This window comes from Liolophura sinensis, chromosome 1 (genome assembly GCF_032854445.1).
Source record: "Liolophura sinensis isolate JHLJ2023 chromosome 1, CUHK_Ljap_v2, whole genome shotgun sequence".
Classification (NCBI taxonomy): Eukaryota; Metazoa; Mollusca; class Polyplacophora; order Chitonida; family Chitonidae; genus Liolophura; species Liolophura sinensis.
Window position 1 is genome coordinate 63958990 of NC_088295.1, and position 20956 is coordinate 63979945.

Consider the following 20956-nt stretch of genomic DNA (forward strand, 5'->3'; position numbering starts at 1 on the left):
TACATGTCAACCGTCTAAACCACTCGACCAACATGCGTTCCAACAAAATAGAAGGTAGTTGACCAGTAGGCTTTAATTTCGGCGAACATGCATTATCCCCTAATGATCAGAAAAGAAACAGCTCCCTTAGGTGAATATATCAGAATGGTACAGATATAATTTAAAAAGCCAGTTTTCAGCATTAAAATATGTGCTAATTTAGAAGGTGTAATCCCTAATAACGATGTACTGTTACTTAAATCCACTTTCTAAATGACATTTATAGCAGTCTGATATTTTTACTACCACAGCTTAGTCGATATAGTACGAGCAGTCCCATGTTTCATTTTTGTAATTTTGTCACACTGTCGAATCTATGCGTCGAGACAGACATTCGTATAGGCCTACCAGCCGTCAAACAATAAGGGACGTCCCAGGTCAATAATCGTAAGGTTAATTCCCAAAACGACGCATAACAGAAACGACCAAAAAACTAAGAAAGTTTATCAAGTACAAAAATAGGACGGAATCATGCAAAGAGAAGCAGTCAACAGTTTTCAATGATGTCGAAAAGAGGCATGCACGGTATCTTCCAGGCGACTGAGTGAAATCAGTATTCAAATGGTGTACCGTGCTAGAATGTCAGCTGTCGATAACAAATTATGTATCTCAGCTGCACTGTGATTGCAGCTATTCATATATCCTACGTCGTGATCTACTTCAACACAATGAATATAGGCCTACTACTTATTAGACAAAAATTATGAAGCAGAGCGCCAGAGATTCTAGACGCTCTGCATGTCATTATAGACTTACAACAGAATTATGCTCATTTTAAAACTTAAGAAACTTGGAGTGAAGGCGTTTGATGGAATAACGTTGACACATTAATTTTTGCAGTAATAACTTGTGGCGTTGATTGAAGTCGTTACACAAAGCGCATACAGTCATATAGCGACAGCCACATATTGCCGATTTTTAAACCACGCGTATCAAACCATCAATTCGTTCCAAGTATACCTGACAGTGTGATAACACCTGAATGTATAGGGCAGGGATACATCTGAAAAGAGTTTGACAATAAAGTATATACTCAAGAAACGTGTGTTATGGCCAGGTAAATACGACAAAATTACATGCAAGTTGAAATTTCGTCGCGTCACCTGAACAATTTCACCGCAAGCAAGTTATTCACGGTATGCACGCAGTATCGTGTTTGCATGTTGACGGCAATGGTTGTCTATGCATTTTTATCGTTTTTGTTTTTTTGTATTACCTTTGCACCCCCCCCCCCCCCGCCCAATACTCCTCACAGTGGGAGCAACGCCAACATTACAGGCGAATGCCATATACTTGCTATTTACTTCACCTATGAGTGTTTAACTCACGAAGTTTTCACACATTTACCCTCGCCAAGGTTTGTCTGTTTGTAACCTTACGGGAATAGGCAGTCATTCGGATAAGATTTTGTGCACAGGTTGGTTTTATTTGCATGGGTTGAGGATCAGTCCATTGAAGCTTAGAGGGAAACCACCCCACCTCATCAGCATCATGCCATCCACCTGACATAAAACTACAGCTGCTACACCTGGATGCGAACAGGACTACAGACGTTCACCTAAAGGAGGACCCATGCATTAAAGCGCTCTACTCCCGCCAGTTGATACATATGCATGTCATAAAATGTACTCTTCAATGTGATTTAGAAATACAATATGCATATATTTATTACCACATAAGTACATGTAAATACTATCTAGGAAATGCCAATATGTCTATATTCAGTTGTATACACCAACAACATCATAAATCCAATACAAGCAAATATCAAGCGTTAATAGTAATGTACGCACTAGATTTAATAGTATACAGATCCAATATAGCGTCGTACAAAAACGTATATATATAGATATTCACCAAAATGGTATGAATTACATCTTTTTATAAGTTAAGTCCAAAAATAATAAATATAACAAAGACAGGTATAGGGATATATACTGATAAATTGTATATAAAACAATTCTTTGACAAAAATACTTGAATGTAGCTGTTCTGTTAAACTGAGGCCCCATTTTTTTATGTATATACGAGTGTAGCACAAAAGAATGAATATGTTTGGTCATTGCCATTGGTAAAAGAATTATTTGGCTTCATGTATATACTGAGTTAATATATAAATGTATAACTATATATATATATATATATATATATATATATATATATATATATATATATATATATATAGACAGATATATATATATATATATGTTTCTATATAAGCTCATGCAAACTTCGTATAACTGCAGCTATAGTAAATACATTAATATGTATATAAATTACTGAAAGATATATATATATACCCATATATAGATGCGCAAAGTAAACTAGTGGAATATAGTGATGCGCGGTATTAAATAAAATGTCAGGGAGTTAACTAAAAAAAATTTATATTTAAAAAAATATAAACTTTTATAATCGTCCCTTGTAGATACAACCAGCTGTTAACTTGTTCATACACGCCGCGAGATCAGATTAATTTAAACAACCACTGATTCAGCAGTGTAGAATACAGTTTAAAACTACTTTACCAAACAATTAGTCAGTAAAAAACATTCAAATCTGTAAAATAAAATCATTATACGGAAAGCTAAATCATAATACTTTTCCCCAAAATATACAAGAGATGTGCTTTTACTTCAGTATACTATCACTGCCATTTTTCTTGAAACTGGATTCATTCTGCATCTCTTTTAGGCACATCTTCTCTTACAAGAGTCAAGGTTGATGCACCCTTTTCGTAAATAGGATTGGCAAATTTGCCAAAGTCTTTACCAAGCACCATTCTTACTGGATATTTATGGCGATACCAAGCATAACCCATAAGAGCGACAAAAATAACCCCGAACATGGGGACGAGAATTCCCGCCACTATCCTTCCAGTGTTACTTTCACTTTCGTTCTCCCGCTGTTCCAACTGTCGAGTTGTCCGGTGGCTTGGAGAAATAGTGGATGGATGTCTCGTCGTTGCGCTAAGCGTCGTTGGGCTGGACGTTGTGGAAAGCGGCGCTTTTTTGGTAGGTTTCGCAGTACTTGTTTGTAAAACCTCGATGGTTGTAGTCGGAATGGTTGTCTGAGAAAAGAGAGAAAGCAATACAACACGGTCTCGTGTTTTGCAGAAGTAAAGTCACCGAACAATGTTGATTTGAAAAAAGAAATAACTATAATTAAGCAAACCTCGAGGTTTACGTACTCACTCACAACAACAACATCCCTGGCCATCGTACAATTGTCCACAAGTGATTCAGCAAAAACATGTCCTTCACTTCAAATAATATCGAAAAGTAACCAGATTAAAAAGATAATGAAAAATGAATTAATTTATATAAAAAGAAGAAAACTGTGATGAAAATGCCCCCAAAAATCTACACATTTACATGGGGAGGGGGGGGGGGGCAATTAACTGAGTGATTCGAAATAACTTCCCCTTTGTCTAAATTACATATAATATTTTACCACGAATGAAAAGCCTTGAAAAACGTATGTAACTGGAGATACTCACCGTTTCCAGAGACGTCATTGGAGCTACTTTAGTGCTTGTGGTCGTTGGCGGTTCAAAACTTGTGGACAAAGGTTTTTCGATGAACTCATAATCCAAGTAGATCCCTCGATATCCACGGACGTTGTCTAATGGTCCATAGTACTCAACCTTGACAACGTTAGTAGTGCTGGTCAGATCCTCTGTCGGTGCACCAGCGGTGAAGTTTGCTAACAGGTCGTCCTTGTTATCGCCAACGTCGAAAATCAAAACGCTGGCCACCCTTCCAGATTGTGAATCTGGGAGCTCCATATATTGGAAGTGCAACAGGAGGCGATCTGATTCGTCTGCAGCAGAGATGATCCAAATGCATTCCTGTTGTCCCTTTAGGATGTTTCCCGGATATCCAGGAGACGCAATGGACCCCCTTCCAGGACCTCTCAGCTGAGGACTACTGGGCGGTGTACAATCGGGGATCAAACACCGAGGGGTCGGGTGATCCCACTCTGGTAGGCCTTCACCGGAACCGACACAAGTCGCCTCATGAAACCCATCCAGGTCATACGGTGGGTGACAGATGAAATGTATGCTGGAACCTTCCAGAAAGTCACTGGCCATGATTTGCCCATTTACAAGATTGTCAGGGTTCTTGCAGGTTATAAGAGCCGTGCTTACGAACATGATGGAAAACATCAAGGGAACATCAACGTAATGGCGTTCTCCACTGAGAGACAACTCGACAGTAGCTTGACTTGAACTAATGACAGACTGGAACCAGGTACAGTTCCACGAGCAGATGTCGTTTAAGAACATTGTCTCAAGCGAATTACTAACGGTTAAATTATCTACAGTCATCATGTTCATAACCGGAAGAGACATGCGGAATGGTACATCTTTTACATTCCTTACGTTCCAAACACATGAAGAGATGTCTTTACTGTCATAGCTGTTTGGAAACTCCGGGGAGACAATCGTGATATTATCGGAGACAAAAGTTCCGCCACATTTTCCTACACACACAGGGACACGTGGTGACCATTCTGCTGTTGTTGAATTCCTCAGGACGCAAGTGCTCTGGTTTGTCCCAACGACCTCAAATGATGGTTCGCACTGGAAGCTGATCGTGGAACCAACAGTGAAATTTAATCCATGATAAGCCATGAATTGCGGTAAAGAAGGAGCAGGACATGTAATCGCTGTCGCTTCTTTATGAAAACGGAGGACGAAGTTGTCCTGAGATGACGACGAACTCTGGTTGACCAGCAGATACACAACGTTGCTTTTTGACAGGTAGACGGATGAATCCCAGTCTTGTGTCCATCCTATCGGCTCGACGATGAACAATTCGGTTGTTGTTATGACTGCGGATAACAGTTCCAAAGTAAAACGTTCTCCGGGCTCTCCTAAAAACGTGTAATTACAGATTCCAAGAGGAATTGTATTTGGGTAAGCCTTACTGTACAGCCAACCTGACACCGACGTAAAGACCGTTGGAATGTAGATTTGCTGCGACGGCGACCACGTTAAACAATCAGGGGAGCAGATGGGTAACGAATCTGGTTTCTCTTTTTCCCACAGTCCGTCACTGGAGCAGACGTTAGTGAGGTTCAGCGGCGTAGTAAAAGCATATGTCCCTTCACAGCTGTATGTGATGACGTCGCCAAGGTCATACTGGACTTTTGAAGGAGAGTAAGTGAGATGATCACGTAAAGGAGGTAGCTCACAACTTCTATCCCTTATACGTTTTATTTGCAGTACAAACAATCCAATACTGGATACTCTTTGAACTTTGAGGATAATGGACACGGCTGTAACAGGGATTGATAATGACACCGGCTCCTGGAAGTTCGTCACGTTCAGAATTAGACTTCTTGAAAGCCCTGGTTGCAGAAATGCCACCATTTGATTAGCCCATATTTCTAAGGCAAAGGGAGCGTCTATGGGCGTTAGGGAGTCCGTGCTGAGATTAAGACCGTCTGGGGCCGTGATTTCCCATGCACATGATATTGGGCCGACCACATTCTCTGGGTAGTTTGGTGATAAGATGACGTCGATATCCTGCGGTACACGATAGAAAGACCCATTTCGGCCCAGATGATCTTTATTCCAGAAACAAGGCACTTGACAACTGGGAGGGAGGCCTGACCAATACGTTCCTGTATCGCCATCTAAACACTGAAGAGACGCAACACCTTGAAGTTGGAATCCCGAGTCACATCTGAATTGGACCTCTGAACCAACAGTGAAATTAGAACCAAATATCTGACCATTGTCTGGAGCTGACAATTCTTGGCACCATTCAGATTCATTGAAAACGGACTGAAATTCGATTTTAAATTGCCTTGAGCTAATCCCGGGGTCGCCCGAAGAAATAAGCCTGAACCAAATATTTCTGTCAGCAAAGAAACTTTGATTGTATAGGTGTCCATTAAAAGACCATCTCGGAAGACTTCCTGAAACTGGTTTTTCATCGAACACCGATAGAGTATCGTCTGGCCCTGTATCCACGTCATGTACCATGAATTCAAAATTATGACTTCCATTGATCAACACCTGCCAATCACAAGTCAGGTTACTTGGATAAGGATCGGGATAGTTAGGAGAAAGCAGCAAGCCTCCGTCAACGTTTGCTATTGGCTCCCATCTTCCACATAATTCTCCTACGTCACTGGTACGAAACAACTGGAAGCACATCACCACAAGAACGAACAGCAGCATCCACGTCGTGTGGGTATTCGCAGGACGTGCTATTGTGGAACCGAAAGGCGAGTCCCTGCGCTGAGCAGACATTGGTACACAGTCCTGTGAACGGTCAGGATTCCTCTGCACCCACTTGACAGTCAGGACTCGTCATGTCCCAGCACGTGCGAGATCTCGCTTCCTGTACAGATGTATATATATCTGTATTTATGCATACTCCTGAGTACAGCGCATCAGGCATACCCTGTCCATCCTCGCGCCAAATGTTGATCTGGTAAACAAGAACCCCAGATAACTTCTGTTTTGCGGGGAATGAAGTCAGCTTTCACGCCTTGGTTATAGTTGTATTTATAGAAGTGTTCAAAAGTACGTCGACTGGTCCCCAGTTAAATTGTTATTCACACGCGGGTGTTCTGTAATGTATTCTTGACACGATACGCCCCTTCTATGGCTGAAAGGAATAAAATTAAAACAAAGTAGGGTAAGCCAAAAATGTGCATATATCGATCGTCTGACTTCATGCGTGATGATTCGACAGTCCGATGTCACATTAGATATACTTTACCTATATAAAGTAGAATTTTACAGATATCATACAGTTTAATGATAAGGATGTGTCATGTTTTCCTGCTTATTGATAAACATAATAAATGGAAGCAGCATAGTGATTTGATCATATAAACCATTCCAAAAAGGTTACATTTAAAAAAAAAAAAATTCTGTGTAACCCTATATTCTTGTACAGGTAATATTTATAAATAATCTTGTACGAGGTAGAAAACTGTTGCATTCGTTTCACGGCGCGTACATGCAGTTCGATCAGGTAAAACTAAGCTCAGAACGTTCGTAACGCCTTCATGCGGTAACATATCTGGTGTCAATTTGCTTGTCTCGCACACGTATCGTATACTGCTAATCTCTATGAATGTATAGCCGAAAGCGGACGAATCTTTATGAAAAGACACACATGTCTTACTATGTACATAAGCACTGTTTAAAAAGTGTGTAAATCTTCTCTCGGGGGTAAATAAGCAAATAAATATCCTGCTTTAAAATCTTATTCAGCTATGGATCGTACAAGGAAATCCATACTGTGGTGGATATACACAGAAAGGCAAGCGCTTTCCATCTCTAGCCCGGAGGATTTCTACGATTGAAAAAAAAAATCACATCACGCTCAAGGAAAACAAAACATAAATTTCCTTCTGCTTGAGAAATGCAATTTCTTTAACTTCACTACTGTAGTCGTTGAGAGCTTGACGAGCTCTTGACAGCTAGGCCAGTGATAGAGTTTGAATGGCCTTATCTCTTCACAAAAAAGGGGGCGGATCCAACTTCCACTACCACATGTGCTGCATGCACGGATTAGCTTGTAACAGTTTATCTGATAATTATCACAGACGAGTAACAGACATGTAACGGCCCAAGTAAAATACACATACACAGATAACGCTTTGTATATCTGACACGTTATCTGATGAGAGTGAGACAAGAACTTACCGTTCAGTCATCCATGCTTCAGCTGACAGCTTTCGCTCATACTGCTCATTCATTGCATGTTTACTATCAAGTTCTGTCAGCTTGGGGTTCCGCATAAAACGGTGACGTCACGGCAAATTGCGCGGGATCTTCGAAAAGCTGTTGAAGAACGAAAACATTTTAAAGTGTTAAGGTAGTTGTGATATAGGGTCTTTCACATACCAGTGTCATACATTTGCATTTCATTTCAGTGTGTAAAGTGCATATCTGTCGCGGTATTCTCGTAATACATTTGAGCGGTTCTTTTTGGCGGTATAAACTTTGAGGTACTCTATCTCCTAACAACAACAACAGCATCGACAGTGCTTTCACGTTTTCGTTGTCTGAAATGAAGAATAATATAAAAGAAAACACTAATGTCAGTTACAGAATAATAACATCAGCATTCCACAATATAGCGAAATTCGTGGAAAGTAATGATTGATTAGAAAGAATTTAAACTGGGATAAAAACACCACATGGCATTACTATCCGACATGAACTGAATTACACTGACACATTTTGTCAGTTTATCCGGGTCATAGTATAAATGTAGTAATGTATATACTGTATATTTTCCTTAGACATCAGTATCAGAATACGTTGTAGTTGCTGACATGTTAAAGTTTATCAGGTCTTAGCAGCTTAAGAAGACAGAATATATGATAATATGTTGTGACTTGACAACTTGCAAAAAATATTGTCATTTTAGCATAGTGATATAAAATGAAAGCATGAACACAGAGTGCTTGCATGGGGTGGAATCGCCCAGTTGATCTGACTGTCTGTTTGTAGACACACTTTTGTCCATGCAACTTCTCCCAAACTACTGCACATATTTTGATGAAACTTACTATACTCCTTGCCTTCTATCTGAACTTCTTAAGGGTAATGGCAATTATTTCATTGTGAATAACAATTATTTCATAATCACCTTCATTTGGGACTTAATAGTGCTTTTCCATGTATTCAGATTTTGTCCATGCAACTCTTCCAAAAGTACTGAACCTATTTCCATGAAACTTAGCACACATCTTCTCTATCATCTCAACTTGTGCATGTTTAAGTTTAATTACAATCAGGTAATTATTTATTATTCATGTTGAGCTACTTAGGACAATAATGGATTTTCATGTACACTGTATGCTCTTTGGATTGCTACTTTTCTTCATTCAAATTAGATGTACCGGTACCAGTAGTGCAAGCAATTCACACCAGTAATTGCCCATGAAACAATCCATATGAAGCCAAACTACGCAACATGACATCCTATCATTTCTTTTAAGGTTTTATTAGTTTTCTTATTTTTGGGTTTGTTTTTTTTTCAGACCTACCTCAGATATTTAGTCTGAATAGATATTACTTTTAGAAAAATATTTAAAAACCAGACAATTCGGTAACCTTTGATAGATTCCTTCACTTTTAGTCTAGAAATGGTGGCCGAACCATTACTAGTCCTCAATCAATTGTACATCTTGTTGTGGTTGTTACTGTATAAAATGGCCTTTTTGGAAGGCTAAAGTGGCCTAACAAGCCTCTCCAGAATATATTATTCTGTTGTATTCTGTTGCAGTTTCTGTTTGGGAATTTGTGGTCTGATGGTGTTGTATTAAACAGAAGATGTCTGGTATGAATGCCAAAGGGTTTTTTGACCAACTGCGTCAACTGTCAAAGGACATAGGCTCAAACATAGACACCCTTAAAGCTAGGATCGAATGTCCAGCTAGAACAGACTATGCTTCTAACGCAGTTATCAAGCTGCAAGAGATGAGGAAGGAAATGAAGACACTCAAGGTGCGGAAATATTCACCCTAAATTCTCAACAAATTCAACGGCAGACATAGTGAATGTTTTGGCATATTACAGGAATGTTACCTGATCTGGACAAGCTATTATATAATTTTTGTTAAGTTCATACATGCCTCTTTGTCAACAGTATATCTTACTCTTTGAAATCAAATGAATTTTCAAAGCTTTCAAATTGCATCAAAAGGTATACTTTACTGGACGAATTCATTGAGGATTTAGGATCCATGTTATGGAACAGGAGCCGTCTGGCTTGGTCTGAAATGGGGTATTCGTAAAATGCCTTTCTGCCTGTATCAAACTAGCCCAAAGCTGTGAAATTGGTGTATGTGTGATCATAAAACATATGTGAAGTACACAAAAGAAAACGATGCTTTATAGTGTCATTTGTACAGTCTGTCCTCGAGTCTCATTGGTAGGTTCCAGAGATTTTCAGTTTTTGGGAGTTGTAAGCCATATATGTATGTCTGAACTCTCCTCAACAAGCTACAGAATTGTGAAGTATGCTGTTAAATAAGCCAAACTGGAATATTCAGATAGATCCATTGTATAGAAGGTACTTAGCATCTGACCACCATTCCCCTAGTATTTTGAGAGTATTTTGAGTAGTAGTTTGTGGTAAAGATGTTATAACCAACAGTTATATTTCAGCAGACAGTTTTCCTTTACTACTCATTTAGACGCAAACCAATCCTATAATGTTTTACACAGGAACAGATTTTCCTATGCGAATCCTTCCTAGAATTACTACCTGTGGTGTAAAAAGTTGGTTAAGATAGAGCACATGGATGTCGGAAACATTTGTCAAACATATGCAGATTTTGACTAATTCTTTGTTACGTATGTCACCTAAGATCACCAGGTACATACTAGTATATTATTGATCTGAAAATACGCTGTGAGTTCAAGTCCAGCTCATGCTTTCTTCCTCTCTGGCTGTAAGTGGGAAGATCTGCCAGCAACCTGTGGATGGTTGTGGGTTTCTCCCGGGCCTTGCCCAGTTTCCTGCTACCATTATGTTAGCTGCCGTCATATAAGTGAAATAATCTTGAGTACGGCGTAAAACACCAGTGAAATAAATAAATAATGTGAAAATAAATGAAGATGTGGTGTAGAAAATGCTCATTTTGATCATCATCTGTATAAGTAAGATTACTAAGAAAACTTAGAAAACATGTAGTGAAACCCAAGTGTTCAGAACGATGTAATTACTGAAAGGTCTGATACCTGTAATTTATGTCCCCTGATTATTAATATCACCAGTTCATTTTATGGCTCACATGCTGTGTTTTTTTCTCCTCAGCAATGGAGCTATTACTTATGAACGTAATTCATTGTGCAAATACTTTCAGTTTGTTAATTCTTTTTCCAGAAATATAAGTACATATATAATTATTTGTGTGTCTGTTATGTTGCAGGCTGATAGCGAAGTTGTGTTAGAAAATTGTCGGAAGAAGACTGCAGACTTCGGAGATGTTCTTGCAGCCTGTCAGCAGCTGGTACAATCTCACAAGACAACAACACTGGCCCTGGAGTCTTTTCTGAAGCAATATGGGTACACTACTTGGGGTGAGGTTTCTTCTTGAGACTTGCCATGTTGAATGACCATGTGTTGTGAAATGGAAAAAAAGAAATTGTATGGCTGCATGATATTGTAACACTGTAAAGGAATTTACACAACACAGTACACAACTTTTTAATTTACACAACACAGTAGCAGTATTATCGTTACTTGAGGTTTACATTTTCTGGGTAATCACTCAGACATTTACCTCCACTGTTGTATCTCATCATTGAAATGAATGGGTTAAACCCAGCCCATGTTCATAGCAAATGACCAATTTTAAGTTAGACAGGAAACTGGATGTATTGTCTTTGTTTTGACCATTGAACCTGTTTCTTGTCAGCGTAATCTTTATAACATTCAATTCAGAATCAGTCAACTCTTGAGGTATTGGGCCTCTTTTAATGGCATATTGATGCCAGCAGTAAAACAAAATTTGATATCTTTTAAAATAATAAATTTGTCAGTTGAATAAAGTTTTGCCGCAGTAGGCCTTGTTGTGATTGAGGTAAAGGTTAGTCATGGTAAAACTATTAATGATTAATCTTCTTGCTTTCAGATGAGCTCAAGAGCAAAGAAGCAGAAAGCCAACAGAAGAAAGAAGAAGTACCTAATGAAGCAAATTCAGAGCAAGCCAATGACTCTTCAGTAACCTCAGTGTATCTTTGTCTCCCCTATGGTTGAATTCAGCTCGTGTTGTCTGCATTTTGTCATTTATGAACCTGCTTGCATCCACATCAGTAAAATGTGCTTTGAGTGCTAACTGATTATTTTGTGAGTAACTATTTAATGAACACAAGTTCCAGATATGAATGCTTTAAGAACAGGTTTGTATCTCCATATGATTGTTCTGTGCTTCTATTTTAGGATCTCCTATACCAGGCACACAAGTTGAGACGAACTGTTCAAAATGCTAGAGATCATACATGTGCATGAGAATGTTCATATTTCATGCAATTTTTGGTCTTGTTTACACATTTAGACAACACTTGTACTGTGTACATGCAGTAAGATGTCATTGCTGGTTTCCCTTGACTCACATTAAGGCAAACACCAGAGAGCAAATCCAGTAGGAGAGGCAAAGGCACGCCTAAATTAGAAGACTATGTCTTCAGTGAGTACACTATGCATGCCCGTAGTCAGTGGATGAACAAAGATGTGAAAACAGCGACGAATCTGTCATTGGCACTAGCTGAAAGACAGGCGCCACAAAGGTAAGATAAGGTAGTGCTGTGTAGGAATGAAAACTTTGAGCCATCCAGGCAGCTTACATTAAACAAAAACACTGAAACTGGTAAACTGGATATATATTTAAACAATTTTTTACATTGTGACACCTACCAAAGTGTCTTCAACAGAAGATAATGAGTGTTTTCACAACGTAAGAAATTGTTTAAATGTATATCTAGTTGACCAGTTTCAGTGTTTTTGTTTAATGTTAGTTATTGCTATGATGCAATTCTTGTACATATAAAGGCAAGGAGTCCTGATTTTGTGGGAAAGTGGCAGTCTTAGTGTTAATGTATGATACATAATTAAAAGTTTTTGTTATGCCTGGAATATTTTAAACTGATATCAACATGTGTTGAGAATTTAGCTTTCTCCATTTTTACTTCATTTTCGTACCCGTCAGTGGGATAAATGTATATATAATTTATATATATATATATATATATATATATATATATATATATATATATGTATATATGGGAGGGAGCAGGAAGTGATTAAAGGTCGTTACGTTTCCATCACTGGGATACACACGGTGGCTGTTCAAAACCAGCAGGGAATTTGTACATTCCTTGTTCTCTCTCACCACATGTTTGGCCATGATGACAATAAGGGCCCATGGTGTTGTTCGCCCAGTCTTACGATTTCCTTTATCCATGAAACTGACTTCCATCATAAAAGTGAAAAACGATTGAGTATGGCATTAAACAACAAGCTGAAAAATAAATGTATATATGCCGTGGCATAAAGAACATTGAGAATCCCAAGGGTACTCCACTAGTAAGGCTAAAGCATGCACTGAACATGTGGTAATATTATGCAGTATTAAATTTGCGTAAAAATATGGTATCTTAAGTCTAGTGTTGTAAATGTGCTATTTTATAATAAAATTTTCAGTGAGAGTTCCGAACCAGCTAGGCCTAAGACAGCAGATGTACCTGAGACGACTTCTAGAAATGTTTATAGTGACTCGGGTAATGTTGAAAATACAATTCTCTTCTTGCATGATCATGAAGTCTGAAGTTTTATGTAAATGTACATGTATGGCTTATGTCTGTTACTATAACTCTGGCAACTCTTCTTGACATATGACCACCATGTGAGATTAATCTGTACGGGTTTTGTCTCTGAAGAACTAAATTTTCACCTTAAAGAAAACTCTCAGATGATGTTGACTCTGAAAAAAAACTGGTTTGTATTGGTTGATATTTTTCAGGAATTTTGCTAAGCAAGTAATTTTACACTAAGACAGTATAAATACCAATTCATTATGCCCAGTAGCAGTTCACAGGATTTTTCTATTCAGAGGAAGATACCAGTTTTGCTTGTATTTTTCTACCTTGGAACCTTGTAGTTTCTAAACAAATATCAATTGCAAAAGATTCAAACTTATTGCTGTAGGGACTATATACATGTGCACATAGGCAGTGAACATTCATTTCCAGTATAACTGATCAGAGAGGTTTCACTACAACTTTCATGACAAATTTCATTTTGTGTTATGTTGTCATTAGCAGTTTGAATATATACATATTTTATTTTCATGTTTTTCCAGGAATCACAAAATTGTATTAAAATACAAATTAAATCAATGCCTGTCTCATTCGCACACTGTGATACAGATCACAGGGAACCTATGAAAAGTAGATAGTTCTTTAGCCTGGACAAGACTAATTTCCAGGCCAGTTAGGCCTGGCTAATACATATTTATACAACTGGCAACCATTGCTGATTCTGGCTTTGTGATGTTGTGGGTTTTACATTCCTGGCCTTGTGTTCTTGTTTTGCAGTGAGAACACCACTATGTAGAGGAGATGTACCGCATTATGGAACACCTAAACTGGAGGAGTTTGAGTTTAGTGAGCATACAATGCAACTGATCAACATTCTGAAAACTGGCAAGGATGCAGTTGTAGAAAACACACCTTTAGCCCTGAAACAAGGTGCATACAGGTAATTAGCAAGGTTATTCAATGGGGATATTTTGCTATCTTTATCAAAAAGGTACCAATTACTGAACTCATTTTTGATACATTTTTCAGTGTACTTTTTAGAAAAATTTGTTTTTGTATAGGTTGACAAATAGGTTGTTCATTGATGAACAGTCCATATGTTGGCATTTATAAGTAATCATCAGTATTTTGAGATATGGAAATAAACAGAATTAATGTTTTGATTTGTTTAAAAATGATGATCTTGCTCTATCTTCTATACATGTAGGTGCAAGACACCACACTGTTTGGGTAATGCATGGTATTGAACAATACTGTATGGGCAATATCATTTGGAATCAGGAAGTTGGGGATAAGAAGGCACACATGAAAACAAGTTTTCATGAGCATGAGGTCCACAGTAGGGCAGTTAAATGAGATAAAAATAGTACATGTACTTAACATTTATTCAAAGACTGTGCTGTAAGATATATATTAACCCACACTACAAAGATCTTGATATTTATGAATACTGTACTAGTCACCATATTGTGTTGAAATCACAATATTGTTGGAAATATAGATATTTGTAGCCAGATTGTTGCCCAAGCATCCTCTACTTTGTTTATTTATTTATTTATTTGATTGGTGTTTTACACCGTACTCAAGAATATTTCACTTATGCGACGACGGTCAGCATTATGGTGGGAGGAAAACAGGCACAGCTCGGGGGTAACCCACGACCATCCTCAGGTTGCTGACAGACCTTCCCACGTACGGCCGGAGAGGAAGCCAGCATGAGCTGGACATAAACTCACAGCAACCACATTGGTTCCTCTACTTTGTGTTGTTTCATTATTGTTGTATTGTGCATTTCTTGGTTTCAGTGAGTTTGGCTATGACAGCCCCCAGCAGCCAGTACCAGCCAAATTCATGAATGATGGTGTGTTAGTGACTCCGAGTATAGGGAATGGCCAGCCTTATCCGACAGAGACACCAGCCTACCACATCGGAGGTCAGTTACAGGATACATGCACAGCTTCATCAGCCATACAACATAAAATTGACTTTACAGAACATTTCATAGTTTGCGGTTGGTAACACCTGATCTTGTACTGTGAAACTTCTGCTTACCAGGCCATACTTTATGTTTTGTATACCGGTACTCAAAAATCCTAAGTATACAAACATTTTGTCAAAGCTAACACCTTAACAAAACTAACTGTTAACAACTGAACACGGTCACTGATTGGAATATTAAATACAAATTGGACAAATGTGAAAGCATATCTCAATGGCCTTAATTTTACACAATTTGAAAATCTGACCATCTTCTACTTTAGGTGCCTATGGCTTTGGGACACAGGAGAGTCCTTATCAAACAATTGAGCGATCACGGCAAGAAAACACCTTCAGGAGAGACCAGACTGCAATCAAACTGGAGGTTCTGTATGCACTTCCTCTAGTACATGTGGTTTTATTTCCGTTCATAGAACAAATTATCATGATACAGAATGTTCTCATAGCAACTATCAAGCCCTTGACCACTGAGGTAGCGTGTTCAAATCCAGCTCTAACTGTTTGGGCTGCAGCTTTAAGTCAGGTTACATGATTTTTTTGTCAGTAATGAGATCTATACCTTCCAGTTGGTTCTTTGTTGTTTTTTGCTTAGTGTATTGGGATGGACAGAGTACTGGTTGGTGTTATCTGTCATCTGTATGCATGTAGCTTTCCAAGAAAGTAATGTTATTAATTGGATCATGCTGGCTGCTGTCGCATAAGTGAAATATTTGGGTAAAGCACCAATCAAATAAATAAATAAATACAGGGATTATAAATCTGCTGTATGAAGATGTTGTCATGGTATGATTGAAATTAGTGACTCAAAAGGGAAAAGCTTTCTTGCATGTATAAACCCTAAGCCATGCATGCAGACAAACAAAATCAAGCTTTTGATTTATTAAAATTAAATCAGGACTGCGGAATTTTGGAAAGGAATAATTCTGGCACACATGTATGTATTTAATGTATGAAGTACTTTAAGTACGAAATTCCTCCTCCTTCCTTTTGCAGGACCATTTAGATTTCACAGAGGACCTGTCATTGCCTCAGCCTCCCATTAGACGGCTTGACAATGAACTTGTGGGCAAGATGCCCAGTAAACCAACACTGTTAACCTCTGAGGCAGGTCAGATAGCGAGACCCACCCCTCCAGAACCTCAGCTTCTCTCCTCCAGGCTGCAGAGGCTCCAGATTGCCAGTTCCAAGAGCTACCTGGACAGTACCCCACCTGAGCCAGAGCTCCTCACGGTCAGACTTAACACCATGCAGGTGGGGCAGAGAGTGAACCTGCTGAACACCAAACTAGACAACCCTGCCCCACAAAGGCTGGAGCAGCTGTCCCAGAGACTGACCAAGCAGAAGGAAGCCGTCTCCCACATCATCATGGCTAGTCACATGGAGAAGACTGTGCCAGGCTTGCCCAAGCCTCTGGATGAGCGGGCCTATCCCATGAGTGCTATGCCGGCCCCACCCAAACTCCTGGGCAAATATGACTTCCTTGACTCAGAGAATGTGCCACCATAATGGTGTTATTACTTCCCATTTGCTGTGTGCAAGTATCATTAAGCTCTCTATTATAGTAGTGTGTACTGTGTCGTAGTATGAGGTCAGGTAATGAGGAGGAAACTATGGTAACAGTAAGGAATAAAATTGTATATGTTAAGTGGCCACTGCTGGACATGTGGGCCGAGGTGTTGTTGCTGACTTGACCCATTCGACCACCTGTAAGGTTATATCATTTCATCTAAAGTTAGTATGTAAAAATGTACTTTCCAGCGCATATACAGGCATTTAAATCATACTTTTGATGCAAACACTGATCAAAAACTTCGCAAAAATCATCAGTGGACCTATAAGGTGGATATGAGTCCATCAGAATCAAGAAAAATATGTCAGAAAAATCAGAATTAAGAAAATTGCGAAACTTTAGGTGATGTACAGTATGTGTGGAACTGTATGTCCATCTGTGTGGCTGGTTGGTATGTGTTGAACTGTATGTCCATCTACGTGGGTGATTGGTATGTTTTGAACTGTATGTCCATCTGCATGGTGGGTTGGTATGTGTTGAACTGTATGTCCATCTACGTGGGTTGTTGGTATGTGTTGAACTGTATGTCCATCTACTTGGCTGGTTGGTATGTGTTGAACTGTATGTCCATCTACGTGGGGTGTTGGTATGTGTTGAACTGTATGTCCATCTACGTGGCTGGTTGGTATGTATTGAACTGTATGTCCATCTACGTGGCTGGTTTGGTATGTTTTGAACTATATGTCCATCTACGTGGCTGGTTGGTATGTGTTGAACTGTATGTCCATCTGCGTGGCTGGTTGGTATGTGTTGAACTGTATGTCCATCTACATGGCTGGTTGGTATGTGTTGAACTGTATGTCCATCTGCGTGGCTGGTTGGTATGTGTTGAACTGTATGTCCATCTGCGTGGCTGGTTGGTATGTGTTGAACTGTATGTCCATCTACGTGGCTGGTTGGTATGTGTTGAACTGTATGTCCATCTGCGTGGCTGGTTGGTATGTGTTGAACTGTATGTCCATCTGCGTAGCTGGTTGTTATGTGTTGAACTATATGTCCATCTACGTGGCTGGTTGGTATGTGTTAAACTGTATGTCCATCTGCGTGGCTGGTTGGTATGTGTTGAACTGTATGTCCATCTACATGGCTGGTTGGTATGTGTTGAACTATATGTCCATCTACGTAGCTGGTTGGTATGTGTTGAACTGTATGTCCATCTGCGTGGCTGGTTGGTATGTGTTGAACTGTATGTTCATCTACGTGGCTGGTTGGTATGTGTTGAACTGTATGTCCATCTACGTGGCTGGTTGTTATGTGTTGAACTGTATGTCCATCTGCGTGGCTGGTTGGTACTCAACATTATGTGAAGGCATGTGAATAGCGTGACGACTGTTGTATACCCAAATTGTCCATAAGCTAAAATAACTTAAATTAGGATTAAGATATCCCCCTTGTGCGTCAATCCCATTCTATACGTTTCATTCAAGTTCACTGTCAAAGTTCTTTTATATTTACTTAAAAAAGGGAAACCTCTTTTGCTGGACAAGTAGACCTGATATGATCATGACATTGTGCATAGCCATAGTCTTTTTTTTTTTCTCCATTCTCTCTGAAGTCAGCTGCCTCTGATTTTTACCCACAGATATCAGACCCTCTCTACATTGTTGCACCAGTCCGTACAAGGGTATTCTATTTCAGTCTGCATCTTGTGAACAGCATTCATATTAATCTGTAAAAATCGGGTATTTTCAGCTTTATGAGAAATGTAAGAGTGTCAGAGTGGGTCGGCAACTTTGAATTGTTGACTTTTTCTTTGATGGTTTGTTTCTTTTCAACATTTTCAGCAACATAAAATCTATGCTCGATTTCAAGTGTCCTGTAAAGTGACCTATTTTAGATGTTGAAAGATAAGACTGATCTGTGAAATAAACTGAACTAATTATGAAGCTAGAGGTTACAGTCTTTCATCAATCACAGACAAATGTAGGCTTGCCAAGCTACATTTACAGTGTAAAGGATTTTTTATGTCCCATTTGACTCGAGTAATTATGTGTCCGCATATCATATATCAACTCCTCTCTGAAATCATATGAAGAAACTGTTGTAGAATTGTAGTTAGGTGGGTGTGGCACAGTCAGAGGTGAAACTATTCAACTCAAACTAAGTTTCAACTCAGTCTATAGTTTAACAGCTGGCCCCTATTCTGGCAGATTAGAAATCTAAATTGTTTCTTGTTGTCGTGTATCTGGTATTCTTATGCAAGTAAACATTGCATTGCACAGTAAACAGGATTTCAGGGAAATCTAACACTTCATGATATGTTTCGGTTGTGTATCATTATCACTTCCACAACGCCCTTATGCAAATCATATTAGACGGTTGAACTGTTTCAACTCAACCTGATAATGCGTCGGTACTGAAAAAGGTTTACAACTTCAACAACGCTTAAGTCCGTTTTCCAGATGTTTGTTACTTCTGGGTCGCGAATTTTGATTAACCCAAAATTCAAGCGGAGAGACAGAGCGTCAAATGTTACTGATTACCGTACTAACTAAAGTCAGCAGAGCTACATGTACGGCTGTTTATATGAGTATGCCTGATGAGCAATATGATTGCTCTATGTCGACAAGCATATCTGATCTCGTGACGATATAAAATGTATTCTTCTAACCCACGAGAAGAAATTCGTCGACTGGAGCCTGGAGGTAGGCCTATATAACAGATCTGTTGCAAGCTCCACAGAAAAAAAAACCAGAGTCCCAGTCTGTATGTGATAGATGCAGCGAGTCTAGAAGTCAGATGTTCGGGAGTCAACAAAATAAACTGATTTTCCAGGCGCGAAAGTCGGATGGAAATGTCATTATAATATAAATGTTGCATTTAGCGATATGAACGCTGTACATATTCCTGTCAGTTACGGTACCGTTACTTCCTTGTCACGTGTTCCACTAACCCACGTGACAGGGTTATGGCTTAGGTGTGTGTAGAAGACTAACTGGTAAGTGCTTGGGACAGGTATCGATGATTGCTTATATTACGTCACTCGTAATAGCGTAAATGTCATTCTCAGGAAAAGCCTGATCTGTTGTTTTCAGTATGTCACGACGAAAAGTGGACTGCTCATCGCTTGTTTGCCTTAACTCCTTGTAGGTCTACTCTAATATTATGATAGCTATATTAGCAGCCGATACTAGAGGGGGGACGTCTGCCGGGTCCCCATAAAGACGACTGTATAGCCTTGTTGAACATATGGTAGCGTGTTCGAATCCTGTTCTTGCTTGATAGCGTGCGGCTTTACGAAGGAGATTTGACCAGTTTAAATATTGTATTCTTTCTTTGAACTGACAGGCGTCGTATATCGTATATGTGAGCTATATTTGAGTACGGCACCATTCAGATATTAAATAATTGAATATACAGATAGCCCTCGGTTGCCCAGAATTTCGCTATTGATGACAATTTGACGCTCAAGTTAATATCGAGCTGTAGCATCGTGCGGACTTTGTACCGATGTCGCCTATCGCCGTGAAGATAATTCATGCTGTATTTTACTCTCCGGTACTTCAGTTGGAGAAAAAAGAAAATATAATAATAGCTGTTTATGTATGGTCACTGTAGCATTGTCTTGTGTTTGTTTGAAACTTTCATTGCCTGATAAAATGAATGAATGATAACTGTTTTACACCATATTTCAGCCTTATTGTGGTGACCATGCACTATCTAGTCCGCAATCTGTATACGTTAACCTGCTTAAAGTTCGCACTCAAGATTATAGCTGATGTATGACGGATGTAAAAATGATAGGACAGCAGCTTTAACTATTATAAGCATGTGGCTTAGGCTGGCTTCCTCACCGACCGTGCGTGGGAAGGTCTTCCAGTAACCTGCGGATGGTCGTGGGTTTCAACTGGCTCTGCGCGGTTTCGTCCCACCATAATGCTGGCCGCCGTCGTGTAAGTGAAATATTCTTGAGTACGGCGTAAAACACCATTGAAACAAATAAATAAATCAGACAAATAAATATAAGCTTGTGGTTTGTGATTCCCACATGTTCGCTTATTTACATCAGTTTGTGTCAGGTACAGGGGTGAAATCTAAGATGA

The 20956-nt window shown here is 39.1% G+C and overlaps 2 protein-coding genes across 3 annotated transcripts; one reads left to right on the plus strand and one right to left on the minus strand.

Annotated features, from left to right (window-relative positions):
• Positions 1-2344: 2344 nt before the first annotated feature.
• Positions 2345-6094, minus strand: LOC135461401 (CUB and sushi domain-containing protein 3-like). Its single transcript, XM_064738474.1, has 2 exons — positions 3539-6094; positions 2345-3109 (listed from the first exon to the last, which is right to left on the minus strand). The coding sequence occupies exons 1-2, from the start codon at positions 6032-6034 to the stop codon at positions 2714-2716; spliced, it is 2892 nt and encodes a 963-aa protein (XP_064594544.1). The 5' UTR covers positions 6035-6094; the 3' UTR covers positions 2345-2713.
• Positions 6095-6158: 64 nt separating this feature from the next.
• On the plus strand, positions 6159-17488 carry LOC135461455 (uncharacterized). 2 transcript variants are annotated; one of them, XM_064738563.1, is made up of 10 exons: positions 6159-6405; positions 9306-9526; positions 10957-11107; positions 11662-11761; positions 12149-12316; positions 13230-13306; positions 14123-14285; positions 15151-15278; positions 15607-15707; positions 16337-17488. In XM_064738563.1, the coding sequence occupies exons 2-10, from the start codon at positions 9353-9355 to the stop codon at positions 16847-16849; spliced, it is 1575 nt and encodes a 524-aa protein (XP_064594633.1). In that variant the 5' UTR covers positions 6159-6405; positions 9306-9352; the 3' UTR covers positions 16850-17488. The 2 variants fall into 2 exon arrangements, with proteins under 2 accessions (XP_064594633.1, XP_064594632.1); XM_064738562.1 differs by lacking the exon at positions 6159-6405 and adding an exon at positions 7843-7886.
• The last annotated feature ends 3468 nt before the right edge of the window (positions 17489-20956 follow it).